This window comes from Vipera ursinii (genome assembly GCF_947247035.1).
Source record: "Vipera ursinii genome assembly, chromosome: 5".
NCBI classification, from domain to species: domain Eukaryota; kingdom Metazoa; phylum Chordata; class Lepidosauria; order Squamata; family Viperidae; genus Vipera; species Vipera ursinii.
In genome coordinates, this window is record NC_139518.1 from 29778756 (window position 1) to 29797104 (window position 18349).

The 18349-nt window shown below is 38.2% G+C and overlaps 1 protein-coding gene across 1 annotated transcript; it reads left to right on the plus strand.

Moving 5' to 3' along the window:
- Nucleotides 1-2183: 2183 nt before the first annotated feature.
- Nucleotides 2184-14812, plus strand: TFDP2 (transcription factor Dp-2; the record flags this gene model as incomplete). Its single annotated transcript, XM_083364941.1, is given in 7 exon segments — nt 2184-2232; nt 3119-3216; nt 5555-5573; nt 5576-5775; nt 6575-6714; nt 8584-8750; nt 14484-14812. Coding segments are annotated over 7 exon segments (822 nt in total). The 3' UTR covers nt 14633-14812.
- Between the last annotated feature and the right edge of the window lie 3537 nt (nt 14813-18349).

Consider the following 18349-nt stretch of genomic DNA (forward strand, 5'->3'; position numbering starts at 1 on the left):
CCAATGCAGCTCGCGGAGCAAAGGTGTAACATGGGAGTACCGGGAAACTCCCAAGACAACTCTCGCGGCCGCATTCTGTACCAGTTGGAGCCTCCGAGTGGTCTTCAAGGGAAGCCCCATGTAGAGAGCATTACAGTAGTCAAGGCGAGAGGTCACGAGCGCATGAGTGACCGTACACAAGGCATCCCGGTTCAGATAGGGCCGCAACTGGCGCACCAGGCGAACCTGGGCGAAAGCCCCCCTAGTCACGGCCACTATATGATCTTCCAGGGTAAGCCGTGAATCTAGGAGGACTCCCAAGTTGCGAGCCCTATCCACAGGGGGTAAGAGCTCACCCCCCATAGAAAGAGATGGAACATTTTGAATGTGCCGGGATGCCGGAATGTACAGCCACTCAGTCTTGTCAGGGTTGAGTTGAAGTCTGTTCCTCCCCATCCAGACCCGAACCGCCTCCAGGCAACGGGACATCACGGCGAGGGCATCACTGGGGTGGTTTGGGGTCGAAAAGAAAAGTTGGGTATCATCGGCATACTGATGATACCCAACTGCAAAACCACGAATGATCTCACCCAGCGGTTTCATATAGATGTTGAACAGGAGAGGCGAGAGAACCGACCCCTGAGGAACTCCACAAACGAGAGACCTAGGGGCCGATCTCTGCCCCCCTGCCAACACCGACTGCGAGCGTCCCAGGAGATAGGAGGAGAACCACTGAAGAACTGTGCCTACCACTCCCAATCCCCTGAGACGCCGCAGCAAGATACCATGGTCGATGGTATCGAAAGCCGCTGAGAGGTCTAATAGGACTAGGACAGAGGAATATCCCCTATCCCGCGCCCTCCAGAGATCATTCACCAGAGCGACCAATGCCGTCTCCGTGCTGTACCCGGGCCTGAAACCCGATTGGTAGGGGTCCAGATAATCCGCTTCATCCAGGACTAGAGGGAGCTGATGCGCCACCACACTCTCAACAACCTTCGCAAGAAAGCGAAGGTTGGAGACTGGACGAAAGTTGTTCAAAACAGCTGGGTCCAGGGCAGGCTTCTTGAGGAGAGGTCTCACCACCGCCTCCTTCAAGACGGTGGGGAAATAACCCTCACTCAGAGAAGCAGATATAACCGCCTGGAGCCAGCCTCGTGTCCTCTCCCTAGCTGCATAAACCAGCCAGGAAGGGCACGGGTCCAACAAACATGTGGAGGAGCTCAGCCTCCCCATAATCCTGTCCACTTCATCAGGGGTCACAGAATCAAACTCTTCCCAGATAACATTGACAAGACCGCCCGTGTCCTGATCGCCTGACTCTGCCCAGCTGGAGTCCAAACCGGTCCGAATCCGAGCGATTTTATCCGACAGATGTTGACTAAATTCCTCGGCACGACCTTGCAAGGGATCCTCCCTCACCTCCTGATTAAGAAGTGAGCGAGTCACCCTAAACAAGGTGGCCGGGCGATTATCTGAATCTTTTGGCTTCAAGTTATATCTGAATTGTTTTGATTTTGTTTTGATGTTATGGAAGATGGGCCTACCAATATAAACATGGGTTTCGCAAGGTGGCAGTAAGGATTCTTTTTATAGTCTTTTTGACTTGGGATAAAGGTAACAGCGTTCCGTGCGCCTTTGGCGTCTAGTCATGCTGGCCACATGACCACGGAGACATCCTCGGACAAGCGCTGGCTCTTCGGCTTTGAAACGGAGATGAGCACTGGCCCCTAGAGTCGGAAACGACTAGCACGCATGTGCGGGGGAACCTTTACCTTTAAAGGTACAAAAATGTAAAAATTTTATTTAAATATAGTTTTAAGAGTTTATTCACATAAACGTGTAGAATGTAGTACTGTATATCATTTCTTTTGTGAAATTGGAAGTTAGATTAGGATGCTGGGCTAATGATCGGCAGGCTCACATTCAAGACCCGGTTGCTACTATGGGACGGGGTGAGCCCTCATCACATGCCCCTGCCAACTCAGCAGTTCAAAAGCAGGTGACTGCAAATAGAGAGATGGATACTACTTTGGTGGGCAACTTAATGGGGATATGAAAGGAGCCCCAAACTGGGCATCTTCCGGGCAAGAGGGATGTCACCATTCAATCCTTTTAACCTGGAAGCGCTTCAATGCACCCAATACCAATATAGGTGTTGCCTATTTTGCATGCACACATGACTTTCTGCCTTCAGAACCAGTATGAAGAAGGAGGAGGAGGAGCAGGAAGTGGTGGCAGCAAGGACTAAAAGTGAGCCCAATGCTGACAGAGCCCCCATGTTATGAAGCTTGGGATGTTGGCAAGTCTACCAGAGGGGAGAGTGAGGCAGAGTAGAGGAGGAAAATCCATGGGGAGGGGACAGTAGCATAAAGCCCAGCACTCTAGTGCTGCAAGAACATGACACTCACACCAAAGAGGGCAGGGTGGTGGTAGACATGGCAATGGAATACAGTGGTACAGAAAGGGGAGAGATGGGCAAGTGAGTTGGGTGAGGAGAATTGAAGCAGAGGCAGTTTGTGCAGGTCTGAGAAGGACCAAACCAGGAATGGTATGGTTTGGAGTGGGTCCTTCCTAATGATTGGGTGGGATTTGATTAACAATGACAACCAGGACTGCTGAGATCACTGTCAACAAGCAATGCAGCCAAACAATGATGTGCTTTATAGGTCATATCATCTTATGACCTTTTGTTTAATAAATGTCTGAAATTATGATGGCCTCAGAAAAAGTGCTTTACGGCCCATAAAGCACTTCCAGCCATTGCAAAACATTGTACCACTACCTCTGCAGTCACATGATGATGATCTGGGTGCTTGGAAACCTGTTCACATTTACAACTGTTTACCAAGTTCCCCACGATCATGTGATCACCATTTGCTATCTTCTCTGCTAGCTTCCTCAGAAAGTCAATAGGAAAGCCTGAGGAGAAGATTGCAAGCTACTACTGCCTGCTGAGAGGACTCACTGCCATGTCTGTTATGAATACGGGGAGATTGCTTGTCATAAGTCTTCTGTTCACTGATTGGAATTGTTTAATGAAGGCAGTGTATAAGTACACAAAAACAACATTTGTGAAAACTCAGTAATTTATGTTTTTGTTATTTTTTAATTTTTGGTTTCCACAATAAACAAAAAGAAAAGGGAGGTAGACATGGAAAGGGTTTGAGACATTTTTCAATGAAAGTATGTGAAAAGGTCCAGCATAAAGGAATCACATCCTATAATGAAGTTGTTGTTAGTTAGTTGTTAGTTCAATAAGTAAAATGTCTTAAGTACATCATTAAAATGTCTTAAGTACATTTCATAACCCACTCAGTGCACTGGCATATCCTTCCTTAAACAGTTCTAGGAATCTTTATAGTTATAATAATAAGTTATTGATATGTTATCCTGTCTTCTGATTTCAGACAATCTAACTTACTGGGGAAAAATTAAGCCAAATTAAACACAAGACTGTTTTTAGTCAAAACTGCTATTCTGTTTTAAGTGCTAAGAACATTTTCTTGTTCTTATAGGCCACAAGCCTAGACTATGACTGACTACTAAAACATATTGTGTAAGCAGAACTTCTGATTTTTAAAAATATCAGCAGCAAAATATCAGCTCTCCTACATTTGCCTCATTTCCGGTGAAATAAGAAACATTTTAAAGCCAGTTTGGTATAGTGGGATGGTTAAGATGCCTAGAAATCCAGGAGATTGTCCTACCTTAGGTATCAAAGCCAGCTGGGTGACTTTGGGCCATTCATTCTCAGCCCAACCCAGCCCATAGGGTTGTTGTAGGGAAATAGGAAGCAGGAGTATTATTTATTTATTTATTTATTTAGTTACATTTATATACCGCCCTATTCCCTGAGGACTCAGGGTGGTTTACAGGGAATTAAAAAATCCATCATACAAAAGTTAAAAAACCAAATTAAAAAATATTAAATTGACCCTGTATACTTAAAATCCCAATTAAAAATTTCTCCTCAGCCTGGGCCCGAGAGCTCAAACAGCCAGGTCTTCAGGCCCCGGCAGAATGATCGGAGGTCGGGGGCAGTTCTCAGCTCCACCGGCAGCTGGTTCCAGAGGGCAGGCGCTCCCACTGAGAAGGCCCTATCCCTGGGTGTCACCCGCCGGCAATCTCTCACCGGCGGCACCCTGAGCAGACCCTCCCTGTGGGAGCGCACTGGGCGAAGGGCGTTTGATGCCGGCAGCAGGTGTTCCCTCAAATAGCCCGGACCCAGGCCATGTAGGGCTTTATAGGTAATAACCAGCACCTTGAATTTCACCCGGAGGGCAACCGGAAGCCAATGCAGCTCGTGGAGTAGAGGTGTTACATGGGAGTATCGGGAGACCCCCATTACAACTCGCGCGGCCGCATTCTGCACCAGTTGAAGCCTCCGAGTGGTCTTCAAGGGCAGCCCCATGTAGAGAGCGTTACAGTAGTCCAAACGGGAGGTAACAAGCGCATGGGTAACTGTGCGTAGGGCGTCTCGGTCCAGATAGGGACGCAACTGGCGCACCAGGCGAACCTGTGCAAAAGCCCCCCTGGTCACGGCTCCTATGTGGTCTTCAAAATTGAGCCGTGAATCCAGGAGGACGCCCAGGTTGCGAGCCCTATCAACGGGGGGTAACACCTCACCCCCCATCGTTAGAGGTGGAATAAGTTGGTTAACCCGAGATGCCGATATGCACAGCCACTCAGTCTTGGCGGGATTGAGACGAAGCCTGTTTCTCCCCATCCAGACCTGAACCGCCTCCAGGCACCTTTTTGTTCCCTTGAGTTGTATATTAAAATGATGGGATATGTCAAACTCAATTTCATTGAGGGCTGCATCAGCATTGCAGTTGCCCTCAGGGGGCCGGGTGGGTGTGGCCAGGGTGGGTGTGGACTACTGGGTGGGCGTGGCTAGAGTGCGTATGGCCTACTGGGTGGGTGTGGCCAGCTCTACATCGTTCGCCTCAAGGGTGCCTATGGGGGCCTGGGCAGGACTGGGAGAGATCTGAGGGTCTCTGGCAGAAGGAGGGTCTCTGGGCCAGGGCCAAGGCAGTGGGGGCCGTTCCCTCACTGTTTCCAGGATGGCTACGCGGGCCACATGAAACCACTTTGCGGGCCAGATCCGGCCCCCGGGCCTTGTGTTTCACATGTCTGGGATAAGATAATAAATGCTAATTAAAATATAATAATATCTCAGGTTCTTGGGAAGGACTTGATAGTTGAATAAAAATGCCAAATATGCAACAAACTATAATCATAATTACAGTTTGTTGCTTATTTACTTATGCAACATATTTAAGAATAATTTAATTTATTCACATTTTTCCTTTGTGTTGCACACTGGAAAGCTAACTAGGCATACTGTATTAATCATAAGTATATCAACATAAAAAAAGAGTTGGATAGTTCATGCAATTTTATTTGTGACTTTCAAATTTCTGGTCTTTGAATAGCTTTGTTATTTGTAGAAATAGTGTGTTTACTGTTATTTTATGAAAGTTTGTTTATATAATTATATTAAATGGATTTTAACTATTTTAGGCATCAGTAATGAGTTGTTAATTTATTTATCAGTCCTGTTTTTAAATAGGCTTACAATCAAAAGAATATTAGAGAGTTTATGATGCTCTCAGTGTGTTGATGACAATAAACATTATTTTAGAGGAGACAAAGGAGATCAAATGGTTACGACTCAGCTATATAATGCCAAAACCTAGGGGCCAGAATAGAGAATGTAAATTGTTGGATATAGTAATTTTCATTAGAAAGAGAGGATTGATGTTAATTTTACATTTTATTTTTTACCTATTTACATCATAGGAGCCATTGTTACAATCTTACAAATATTCTTTAGCATATTGATTGAACTATATTTTATTTATTTATTTATTTATTTATTTATTTATTTATTTATTTATTTATTTATTTATTTTTACATGGCCACCCAATTCACTCATGGTGAGTTTAGGCAGCTTACAGAAATAAAACCCCAAATACAAAACCCAATATACACTAACGCCCCCTCCAGCAACAATTCTCCACAAACTACTTGATGGGCTCCATATAACCTGGCGCCCCCAAGGCCACTGGCAAAACTGTGTCTTCAGGTTTCATGTCTTACATGCCTATATACAGATACTCAAGTCAATGTGTATACAATGGGTTTTGTCTTATTTGTATTTTCTATTTAACTAACTTGTACATAACATTCCACTACTCTTCCATTTAAAATGAATTGTCCTTACGGAAATTTTGCTATTATCTGAATTTGCAAAAGATTTACTATGGTTCATATTGCTTAAAGCAATTCTGTAATGCCAGAGTTTTTCCTAATTTAAGAAAGATTCATATCAGTAAACAAACAGTTTTGAAGGGTGCTTTCAAAGTGAGCAAAGAAGCTCTTCAAACCTACTGCTTAGACACTGGTATGATTGCATCTTTGAAAAGTTTCTAGAGGCACTTCCAAAGCTTTTCCCATTCTCCAAAGCATATGTGCATGCAAAGATACCTGTAATAATTGCCACTGAGGGAACCCCCATACCAGTCTAAATGGTTTATTTAGCCATAGTATCTATTCTTTTTTTCATTTAATTTCATTTTTGTTCTGAAGAGAGGCAAGCAACAATTTTTGGAACAAATAAAGAAAAAGAAAATTCAGCTGCAAGAATTTTTGCTGCAGGTAAAATTTCCCAAATTTAAGGTGTCATTTAGACCTAAATTCATTGTGTTTAGCAATATTAAATTGTCCAGGTATTTTATTTAATAGAAAAGACATCAAATGTTATCTTGACCTAGTGTATCAGAACAAAGCATGGTGATGTTTCGGTAATTCTCTTTATAAATACAAACAGATTCTGGTTGTATTACCATAAAATAGAATGAACCATAGGATTCATACCATGCCTATTTATTATTGCCCAAAGCAATGTTTTCTAAATTAACTTACAACTACTTACTGGACACTGAATACTTTGAAACATACTGTTCCTGTGATACTTCAATTTCAGCTTGGCTAACCCAGTAATTGCCTCATAATTTGATGATAATGCTGGGATTGGGCTAACTCCTCATGAATTACAGGATCAGAGAATTGAAAACTGAATTGGCAAAGACACCTCAGGCAAGCATGGGCACCTTTGCTGTACTCTTTGGCAGCTCCTTAAGGATATTGTACTCTACTCTGAACTACTGAGGAAAATACAGAAAGCGCTATTTGAGCCTTGAAACAGGCACAACCTCTTTAAATATTTGACAAGAAATACAGCAAGGGTACCCATGCCAGGTCTGAAGCACCTTTAACATCTTTGCATCTAACTAATGCAGGTTTCCTCTCATAACCATCAGCCAAAGTTCTCAATAGTTGAAGACCCAGGACTCCCTAAAATAAAGAATTTGGTTGGGTATATCTCCCCAATAATTTCATTGGGGTTAAGGTTGGGGAAAAATAAATATCTGAAATAAACCCACATTGCAATAAACAATACAATATACAAGAACCAACTGCAAAATGTCAACCAAGCACATAACAAATGAGAGGGAGCCCCATTCAACTGCCCCCCTAATGTCCAGGAGAAGAGTCAGGTCTTTCGGTTTTTCTAAAAGTGAGAAGAGTTGGGACCTCTTGGGAAGAGTTGGGAAGGTGGGTTGATCATTCCAGAGTGCAGAGGCAATTACAGAAAATACACACTTCGAGGTTTCTTAAGATGACAAGCTTTAAAAGAAGGTATTTGGAGCAAGTCCTGTGCCAGGTAGGGCTTTAGAGTTTTAAAGGTAATAGCCAATACTTTGCATCACAAAGTGAATATAAAAGTCTACAGTCCCCAGTTGAAGTGTCAGGTTTTTGAGATGTAAAAAAAATCAGACCAAGATAAATGAGTTCAGAATTCTTTCCACCTTTCCACCACAATGTATAAGCCGTGCAATTCAATTGAAAAACAGACTGAAATCTTTTAGGGGAAATATGTTTTTATTTTCTTCCTTGAATGAAATTAATTTGATAACATTCCCAGTATTGTGTTAATACTTTACTGTTTGTTACTCAAACTGACTTTGCTTTAAATTAAATCTAAAAGCAAGAGAAAATTAGAAAAGCTAGAGCATGGTGACCTTAAATTATACTGAAAACATTGCAGTATAATGTTATAATGTTTCTAATAATGTGGCTACTAAAATTATTTTTTCAAGAAGAGATTTTCTTAAAGCAGTTAAGAACTATCCTAAGTGCTATTTTCATCATCAGGATGAAAGGAGGAGAAAATGTATTTTGCTGCTGACGTTTAAATCCCTTGGATTTAGTTCAAGAAAAGGTTCTGGCCTAACCAAGTTTCCTTTTTGCTCAATTTCAAACTTGTTTAATGAGGTAGAAAAGCTTATCAACTCCTATTGCCTGGTATGAAAAATGTGTTTTAATTGGAAAACTAGCATTTGAACCTGCTGAGATGGCAATTGCACAAATGCACGTATAGCTTTAGCTGAACCTAGTTATGTTTTAAATATGTCTTTGAGTTATGAAATAATCAAGGAAATATAATTGTATTTGGGCATGCATTAATGTACAATTTAGAAAATGCAGTTACGTTCTACAGGACGTATCCTCTATTACTTTTTTCTCTTTTGCAGATTTGAATACCTGTTCAGTTTTGAAGATACTTTTGAAATCCATGATGACAATGAAGTATTGAAACAAATAAGAAAGTCACTTAGCCTAGAGGCAGGCAAATGCTCATCAGAAGGTTTAAAAACAGCTAAATCCCTGGTGCCCAAAGCTTTAGAAAATTATGTTGCAGGTAAAGTGACCATTTTGTGCATTTGTAGATTAAGTAGAAAACCTCATGTTTGTGAAATATTTCTAATGATGTCAAATTGCATGAGGATGAAAGTATTGAGTGATTTATAAAAGCTGGCAGATTATACAACTAATTGGTACTTTGAAATTTCTGAAATTGGAGATTTAGAACTCATAAACAATCTGTGATATTTAAATTGGCTACTATTCTAAATGGCCTCATCAGTAATTCTTCCTGCCTTCCTGCTAATTAGTAAAAAGGATCTATCCGCATATTTTAGCAGTTCTGTGAAAAATCTATACATCTGACAGTTTACTTCAATTCTTTACTCAAAGCCTATATGATGACTAGTTTTGAGATCTACGATAGCCACAAATAAAATAGGGTAGATACTCATATTTAACAAATAAAAGAGGGTGTATGAAAAAGTTGTTTGTGTCTGATTATCCTAAAAGTGATAGAAAAAAAGGTGTCATATGTAAATAAGAGAGATGTGGAAAAATCTGGTCTCAGCTGAGCTATTCTTGAAGTTACACTTTTTGTAGTAGGCATATTTCTCTCAATCCATATTTTACCATTATGTCAGTGTTTTCCCTGTTTTTCCATATCCTAGAATACCACATTAAAAAATGCTGCATTAATGCAATATGATATTCAAGTATCTTTTTTTCTAAATACAAGGAATTAAATCTTAACTTTGTGAGGTTTTAAGAGTTATGCTTTTGTTATATTTTTTTTCTATCATTCCTATGCTTAAATGAAAACTTTTCACTGAATTCAGTTATTTATGAGGTATAATAGAATAAAACACTATAGCACAGCGCTTAAGAAAGATAGCAAGAAAACAGTGCATTCTTTAATTTATAAAGAAAGAATGGTGCTAGCTCTCTTCAGGAATAGATTATAAATCAACAATAGCTATTTAGTTAATGTCTTCCATGAAATACTACAGGAGATCTCATTTGTGGAATCATAATTATATTAATTAGAAAAATTGAAATCATATTGTATGTTTTAAACTTCCTATGGGGAAATATGGTACAGTTCCTTCCCATAGTGTAGCTAATGTAATACACATTTTGCATTTGGAGAAGAGATGCTTATGATAAATCCAGCGTCAGTGATTGACAGAATATGCTCTTAATGAAGGAAATGTTGAGAGGGATTTTTTTTCCAGGATTTCAGACATCTATACAGCATTCCTAAATCGAGGAATACAGAAAAAATAATCTGTTTTTCTATTTGTATTCCATAACGTACTGTATCTTCATCTGAATAAAAATATAACATCTATGTGAAATTTTGCCCTCATATATTTTCAAATGTTCTTTATGTAGTTTTATTCCAAATTTTACTTTTTTAATTTAATAGAGCCATGGTGGCACAGTGGTTAGAATGCAGTACTGCAGGCTAACTCACTGCTCACTCCAGAAGTTTGATTCTGAGCAGTTCAAGGTTGACTCAGGAATCCATCCTTCTGAGGACGGTGAAAGGAGGACCCAGATTGTTGGGGACAATATGCTGACTTTGTAAACTGCTTAGAGAGGGCTTTAAAGCACTGCGAAGCAGTATATAAGTCTAAGTGTTATTGCTATTAATTGTGTTTAAAGAGGCCTAAAGAAAAGATGCAACTAATATCAGAGAGACTGAAAGCTGCTTATAATTGTGCACAGAAGGTATATAAACAAGCAATATGGTAAGTGATTAAACTGTATAAGGACGCAAAGTTTCTTAATAGACAAATGAATTTTTCAGAACATTCATTATCATTGTTGCATGAAGGTAGATGGCCTTCCTAATACACTAAGCCCATGTCTATACAGTAGATTGAAAAGAAAAAATGAAATTCTTATTCAGTTTATTGGATCACTTATTTACCCTTTGTTTGGTTTAATCCTCACATTGTTTGCAGACTTAACAGTTAAGTACATGCATTTTACTTTGGCCTTTTTTAAAGTGTTTGTTTGAGGAAGAACAAATAGTGCAAATATTTAAAGAAACTACAGGGCTCTTCAAAGTATTAAAAAGAGGAAAGGTGGATAATAATACATTTCCACAACTTTAAAAATCTGTTTTCAACCTTTAAAAACATGTAACAATAAATCCATAACCAAATGCCATTGTAAATGGTGTAGAGCTAATTAGATAACAAACTCTGATTTCTTCAGAGTTAACAGTATGGTTGGGAATATGTCATTGCTCATGACTGAAGTATAAGTTAATGAATATTGTTAAAAAAATAAGCCATTTCAGCCAAAAGCATTGTGCTTTGTTTCAAGGATAGTGAAAGAAACATTTTCTGTTGATGTATTAGATAACAGTTTGATTCTATAGTTATTTTTGTTTTATACATGAACACTGCTATATCTCAGCAGGTGTTAAGAACTGGATCTAAAGCTAAGCAGGGCTGGTTGTAGTTACCACTGATCAGAACCCCAAAGGTTTCCAAAGAAATAAGCTATACTGGGGAGTTTTTCAAAAAAAAAATCCAAAAGAAACTACAGTTACAATTTTTGTCCTCTTTGGCATGTCCACCCCTCCAAATAATCATAGCCAGGGCTTTTTTTTGTCATAGAACACCCAGAATGGAGTTCCAGCACCTTTTTTGGATGGAACCTTGTAGGACAGGTAAGGCGGGTTGTACGATGTGTGTGAGTTCTGGCACTTTTTTTTTTTTTACAAAAAAGCACTGATCATAGTTATGTTGACAGTCTTCAAGAGTCCACCTTGACTTTAAGATTTATTTTAGATCCAAGCAGAGAGAGTTAAATAGGAACACCTTTAATTGATGTTCTATGTCAATGTTATCCAAAGAGATAAAGAATAAAGAACCTTTAAATGCTACATATAGTCCAATAGCATGCATCACCTTTTTGTTCTTTTAAAAACAATAATAGAGATAGCCTATTTTGCATCATAAGTCATATTGTAAATGATTTTGACCCAAGAATTTAGCTATTATGAAGTATAAAAAGTAGCCAGTACAAAATCTGGGGTATAGCTAAGAGTAGATCTCTGAACTTTGTTGCAGAACTTGTTTTTAATTCTTACTTGGAAATGAATCAAACATTTTGTTTACAACCGCCCAATTCTCTGCAGAAAGCAAAACTACAAAAGGCACCGCAGCTAAAATATGAATTTATTACAAAATCGTAAGAAGTGTGAGCTGTGGCCAATGTTCTGATAATCCACTTTAGATTTTAACAAACACTTGATCCAGCTTTAGAAAAGAGCTCTTTGAAGCAAAGCTTTGAATGGAACTATTGGCTGCTTTTATGATTCAAGAGGAAATAATTCCTATAGATGGTACATTTAACATACATGTTACATACATACAATACTAAATTCATTACATTTTCATGCTCTATTTGTTTCATGTATATACTCTTTTGCATAATTCTAATTGTGGTAAGGTGAGGTGCAAAAGGGAAGTAGGGCAGAAGAGTCCTAGCTCTATTGTTTAATTTTTTCTCTCTGAGATCCCAAGCAGTTATATTCACATATATAATTCTGTAATGGGTAGTAGAAATAACTAACAAACAGGAGGAAGAGCAGCAACCAAAGCAAGAGACAGGTAAAAGAACTTTCAGTCTCAGACAGAAATGACACACACACCCCTACTTCTCAGGCAGTGAGGGAAGGATGGATGAAGCACATTCAGACTTGCAGAACTTTGTTACTGTAACCTTACAATAATAGTAGTATAAGCATTCATAACTTTGGTTTTCTAGCATCTACCTCAAAAGGCTGACAGATTCTCAGAAAGCTGTATTTTGTATCCATTCTACATTCTTGGGGTGGGGGGAATTGCATCAAAATTAGTTGCTAGATTTATTAATCAAGTAGGGCTCAGTCCACTATTTTCCTAGCATAGCATTGGTGAACATAGGGCTCTTTAGAAAAAAAAGGTTATTTAGCAAAACCCATTTTTATCTCTGCTTGCCTAAGAATGGTTCTTAGTTATTACAAGGAATGAGCAGCTGCTGACCTTGATACCGGAGGACTAAAAAAGACATCCCATTCTCTACAGCAGTATTCCCGTAGAAACTCTAGAGGAAGATAGCACAAGAGTAGGACTCAGTGGAGTATTAAATTTAATCAAAAGTAATTGGCTATTGTGGTTGAGAAAAAGAAAAATATTCTTTAGACAAACAAATATGGCAATGATACTCAGAAGACCTTGACCATAATTTTGGGATACATTCATTTTGTATTATTTTATTGATAGGAGAAACACATTGTTGGAAAAGTTTACCTATTTTATTTTTTAAAAAGTTTGTAAATGTATAATAATAAAAATAACATGGATGTTCACAAAATATTTCCTATTTGTGTTTGTACCAATTTTTGAATTTTACTCTGAGCCTGGACATTATAAACAATTCTCAAATAGTCTTTATAATGCTTATAAGCTGAAGCTATTATCTCATATATACAGGTAGTCCTTGACTTACAACCATAATTGAGTCCAACATTTCTGTTGTTAAGTGAAACACTTATTGAGTTTTGCCCCATTTTACAACTTTTCTTGCAACAGTTAAGTGAATCACTGAAGTTAAGTTAGTAATATGGTTGTTAAGTGAGTCTGGATTCTCCATTGACTTTGCTTGTCAGAAGGTCATAGATGATCATGTGACCCCAGGATAATGCAACTGTCATGAATATGAGTCATTTGCCAAGCATCTGAATTTTGTTCATGTGATCATGAAGATGCTACAACAGTGTGAAAAATGGTCATAAGTCACTTTTTCAATACAGTTGTAACTGAATGGTCACTAAATGAACTGTTGTAAGTTGAGGACTACCTGTGTTTGTTTATGGAATTCTTGGAGTGAGCTTTATCTTTTGGCAAACATGCTTAATTCAAATTTAATTTTGTCATCAATAATTTCCATGCGAATTCAGCACTGTAAATGATACAACTAAGATTTAAAATATTTTTTTAAAAAAGTTAAACCTTGGAAAAATATTAGAACAGAGGTTCCCAAGCTTTTGAACACCAGGGACTGGTGCCATGGAGAAAGGTTTTTCCACGGACCGAAGGGTGTGTGGTTTTGCGTACTGCCTGCATCCAGCGGATAGGGCTTTGCTTGTTTGTGCAGCCTGGTTGCTGGCATGTTGCAGACCGGTGCCAGTCCACGGACCAGGGGTTAGGGACCACTGCATTAGAATATAATATCAGTTTCATAAACTGAGAAGCTCTCGAACTGCACAGAATAATTGCTTGATTAGAATTACCTAAGCATTATAATCTGTGTAAAAAATTGCCACTTTTATGTTCCATATAAATAATATCCAATAGAAAATATCCTATTTTTCTCTCAGCTTTTTAAAAATAAACTTTAATAGTGGTATTTCTCCCATTTAACTATGTACATATTGCTTATTCTTTAAACTTTGGCAACATGGAAAATAGCAATGATCCAAAAGGCCAACTCCTAAGCATAGGAAGCGTAATAAACATGTTATCATCTCAAGAATGTAACAGAGGTATGTAAAGATCCAGCATATTGTGATGAGCTATGTGTGTGTCACAAATAAATCTGCAGAAGTATTAATACTTATATTACTACTAGCTGCTTTTACTTGCCAATTGTTCTTTTGTAGAGAAACTATTGGTCAATAATATTGCTATTGCCCCATAATATATTCAGTTTATGTGGCTAGTTAGATTTGTTGTGTGTGGTGGTGCAGTGGTTAGAATGTAGTATTGCAGGCAAACTCTACCCACAGCCTTTAGTTCAACCCAGACTGACTCACGATTGACTCAGCCATCCATCGTTCCGAGGTCAATAAAATCAGGACCAGAATGTTGGGGGCAATATGCTGATATTTGTAAACCACCCAGAGAGTGCTGTAAAGCACTATGGAGAGGTATATAAATTTAAGTGCTATTGCTATTAATACCTGGCAAGGAAAAAATCTTTGCTAGTAGAAGTATAGCATGCTTATAAAAACGTTATTTTGTGGTATGACACCTTTTATACACATTTTTATGAAAAAATTATATAAAAAGACATTTCTGTATATTTCAAGTTATTTCTATTTTATTAAAAGGTGAAATGAAGCATACAGAACAGGGCATGTATTTGCATTTGACTGAAGTGAAAAGCATGCATATCCTGAAGAAAAATAATATCCAGCTGCTTGTGACTTGAGAAGTAAAATTAAACTGTAGAGCGGAATAAAATAATTTAAAGACAACTGGGGTTGTTCTTGTTTTCAAGCAAAACACCATAGCAGAAGAAAGCTGTCAAAGGTTAGTGTTTGTTGCATGTGTTCTCCATCTCAAAAAATTATCTTACAGAGTAAACTACAGGGGAAATGGGGGTCAAGCCAAATTGATATTTTCAAAATAAATAGAAGGCTAAATTATTTTCAACATTTCATAAGCTCTTGCACATCATACAGTTGATTGTGGTTCTTAATTATATGATTCCACTTCTCATTCCATTTTAGATACAGCTTGTAATTCAAATACAATAAAAATAGAATATTTTCTAAGAATCTAATCCTATTCTTTTACTTGAAATCAAGTCCTGCTGAAATTAGTGAGAAGTATTCAGAAATGTGTTTGTGAGTGCAGCCAAAATAATAGATAACTTGGTTGAGAGCAATAAATATGCAAAAGTGAAGTGCTCAAAGGATGAGTAAAATATGCCATTAAAAATGTTTGAATCATATAGTACGTTTAATCCCATCTACACATTTTATTTGTTCACTAACAACCATAGTACACAATTAGGACCAGAATCTCTGTTGTTGAGCACCCACATGACTGGCTCAACAACTGCAATCCCTGCTCTCCCAGTTCCGATCATTAAGGAGATGGAGCAAAACAGCTGCGTATTGAAGGAGGGCAGAAGGGATCTCTTGTGATGTGTTATAGAAAAGAAGCCAGGAACTTCATTTCTGCAGTCTGCCATGGGAGTTCAGCTCCCCTGTGTGTGTGCAAGCAAATTCACATAGCAGGCTGCAGAAACAAACCTTGGATCCCAAGAATCTGAATTGCATTTCTGCAGCCCATCAGAGGAATTCATCTTTCCTTCAGGTGTGGAAGAGAGAGCTGCAGTAACAGAGCTGGAATCTTCAGGATCTGAGCTCCATTTCTGCAGCTCGATGGAGAAGTTCCCCTTCTGTCAGTAGGCAAACCTTTCACTCTTGAAGGACTGCCTGGGTGGGTGGTGGAGATATTAGCTTTATGCAGAGCTGAAATCCTCTCCTGGTTGAGATTCCCTCCTGGCAGGAAGCTCTCTCCATCTCAGAGAGGCTGCCAGGAGTGAATTTCAGCTCCACAACAGGTGGCATCTTCTCTTCCCCACTGACTTTCTGGGAAAGTTGGCAGAGAAGATTACAAATGGCAATCACATGATTACAATTTTCTTGGTAATTGTCATAAGTGCAAACATTGCAACCACTCAGATTGTGACCGTGTGTGTGTGTAAAATTTTATAACAGCCAAATGTGCTTTATAGGCCATAAAGCACCCTTTCCAAAGCTGTCATACTTTTGAACAATCATAAAGTAACCAGTTGTAAGACTAGGACTACCTATAGAAAGTCCATATCTATGATCAAACAAAAGGCAGCCCCTTTGTTGGAAGCTCCCATTTGATTATTCCTAAAAAGGAAGTTTTGAGGTATTGTTTGATGTGCTAATAAGAATTATAAAAATGATTTCTCAGATAACCATCATCTTTTTGCAGTCTCTGAAATAAGTAGAATAAAAGCTCCCTCCTAGTAAAAAGTAGTGCAAAAGTACAGGAACAGAAAATGAACAATACTGTACAATCCTAGATGTGTTTACTTAGCGATCAGACCATTGTTGTTGTTGCATCACAGATTTCTGCAGACTTTTACTTTTTTGTGAAATCTTTGAATTCATCTTGCAAACCTGGGTGTAAAAGGAATAAATCTCTAACTCCCTTTTCATTATTTTTAATTCTGAAGACGAATAGTTGGAATGAACTACCTGATCCAAAGTATAAAATATTAAGTAGAGATTTCTTTCATTTACTGTAATTAGTATAATTTTAAGCAAAGAAAAAATCATTTTTATTTAAACAAAGGAAGTGGTAATCTATGCTGGTCAGCTTTTTGCAAGTCCCTATCGTACAATATACATAACATAAATTATTGAATGGAAACATGAAGTTTGAACATGCATACCTTTCATTAGCTTTTCTACAAACTACTTAATTTTTGGTGTAAAATTCCATTCTTAATAAGGCTGCCACAAATACAGTGAAAAGACTCGCCTAACATTAAAAATGACATACAGCCATTTTTAGTTTGGCTAACTGCTGGTTAGCGATTTGTTGACTAAGCCAAGCTTTTTGCTCATAGAAAGCGATCAGTGCCCTCAGACTGAGTCCTCTGAGTGCATGTCAGTTTTGTATAACTACCCAAGCTTATGAAATAATTTTGGTTAAAATGACTGATTTGCATCTACTGTATTTCATTCAAATAAGAACTGGGATTCCTAAAGCTTATATTTGTAGTTGTACTTTTTTCCAACAAAAGTGGGAGTCCCTATGAATGCTGAGAATGTGAACTAGACATTGCAAAATATTAAATATAAATCTCTCTGTATTTTCCCTTCTGGGATTATTTTTTTTGGCTTGGCAAATACAAATACTGTAAAGCTATATTGTTTTATTTTAGTGAAAGGAAGGACATTCACTAAGCATGAAATGTGCAGGAACTAGCTCTAATTAATATGTGCTTTGAGGCAATTGTTTGCCATTAATTTGAGTACCTCTGCTCAGCATTACCTAACATCCTAGGCAGAAGCAGGTTAGGACAATTACTGTAGCCGCCAGCATGGGCAAGTTAATTAGATACACTAAGAAACAGTTACCATAAGGGTGTGTACTTCCTGGAACATTCTGAAACCAGTATCAATTAGGATTTCTTTAAAGTTTGATGCCAGAGACTATGCCCCAACCTGTAGATACAGTTTTGGCATTTGATACTGTACAATTACCCACACATATTCTAATTAAGAAGTCAAAATTACTGTCTTTAGAGTTAGGGATTTATTATTGTGATAATGGAAACTGCATATACATTTTGTCATAAAACACCTTATTGTTTTAGGTTTTTTTTTTAAAAAAATGTGCATCATTTTAATACATTAGGGAAAAAAGAAAAAACTCATCTAAAATAAGATTACCGACTGCAGACCTTGTAAGTTTTAATTTCGTTTGAATTTACTGAAAGTTCATGGAATAAAGACTTTAATGCTGGGAAAGATGGAAAGTAAAAGAGGAAAGGGAAGGGAAGGGAAGAGAACCAGCAGCAAGGTGGATGGACTCAATTAACAGTGGTGATGTGTACATCCTTGGAACAGATCTTACGGTAGACCAGGTTAGGGATAAATGATCATAGAGAAAAATCTATGCAGTCACTAGGAGCTGACAATGACATAGCACTTAATTAGCAAATCAGTCAAAGATTCATTACCTTAAAATATTGATACATGTAGCCAAAGTAGCTAAAGGACTGTTTTCTTTTGAAAGTCTCTATATTTTTTAAAAAAGGATCAGGATATCAATAACTGAATCTTACCAATGTTGTCTTACCGTCTCTGTCTGGGGT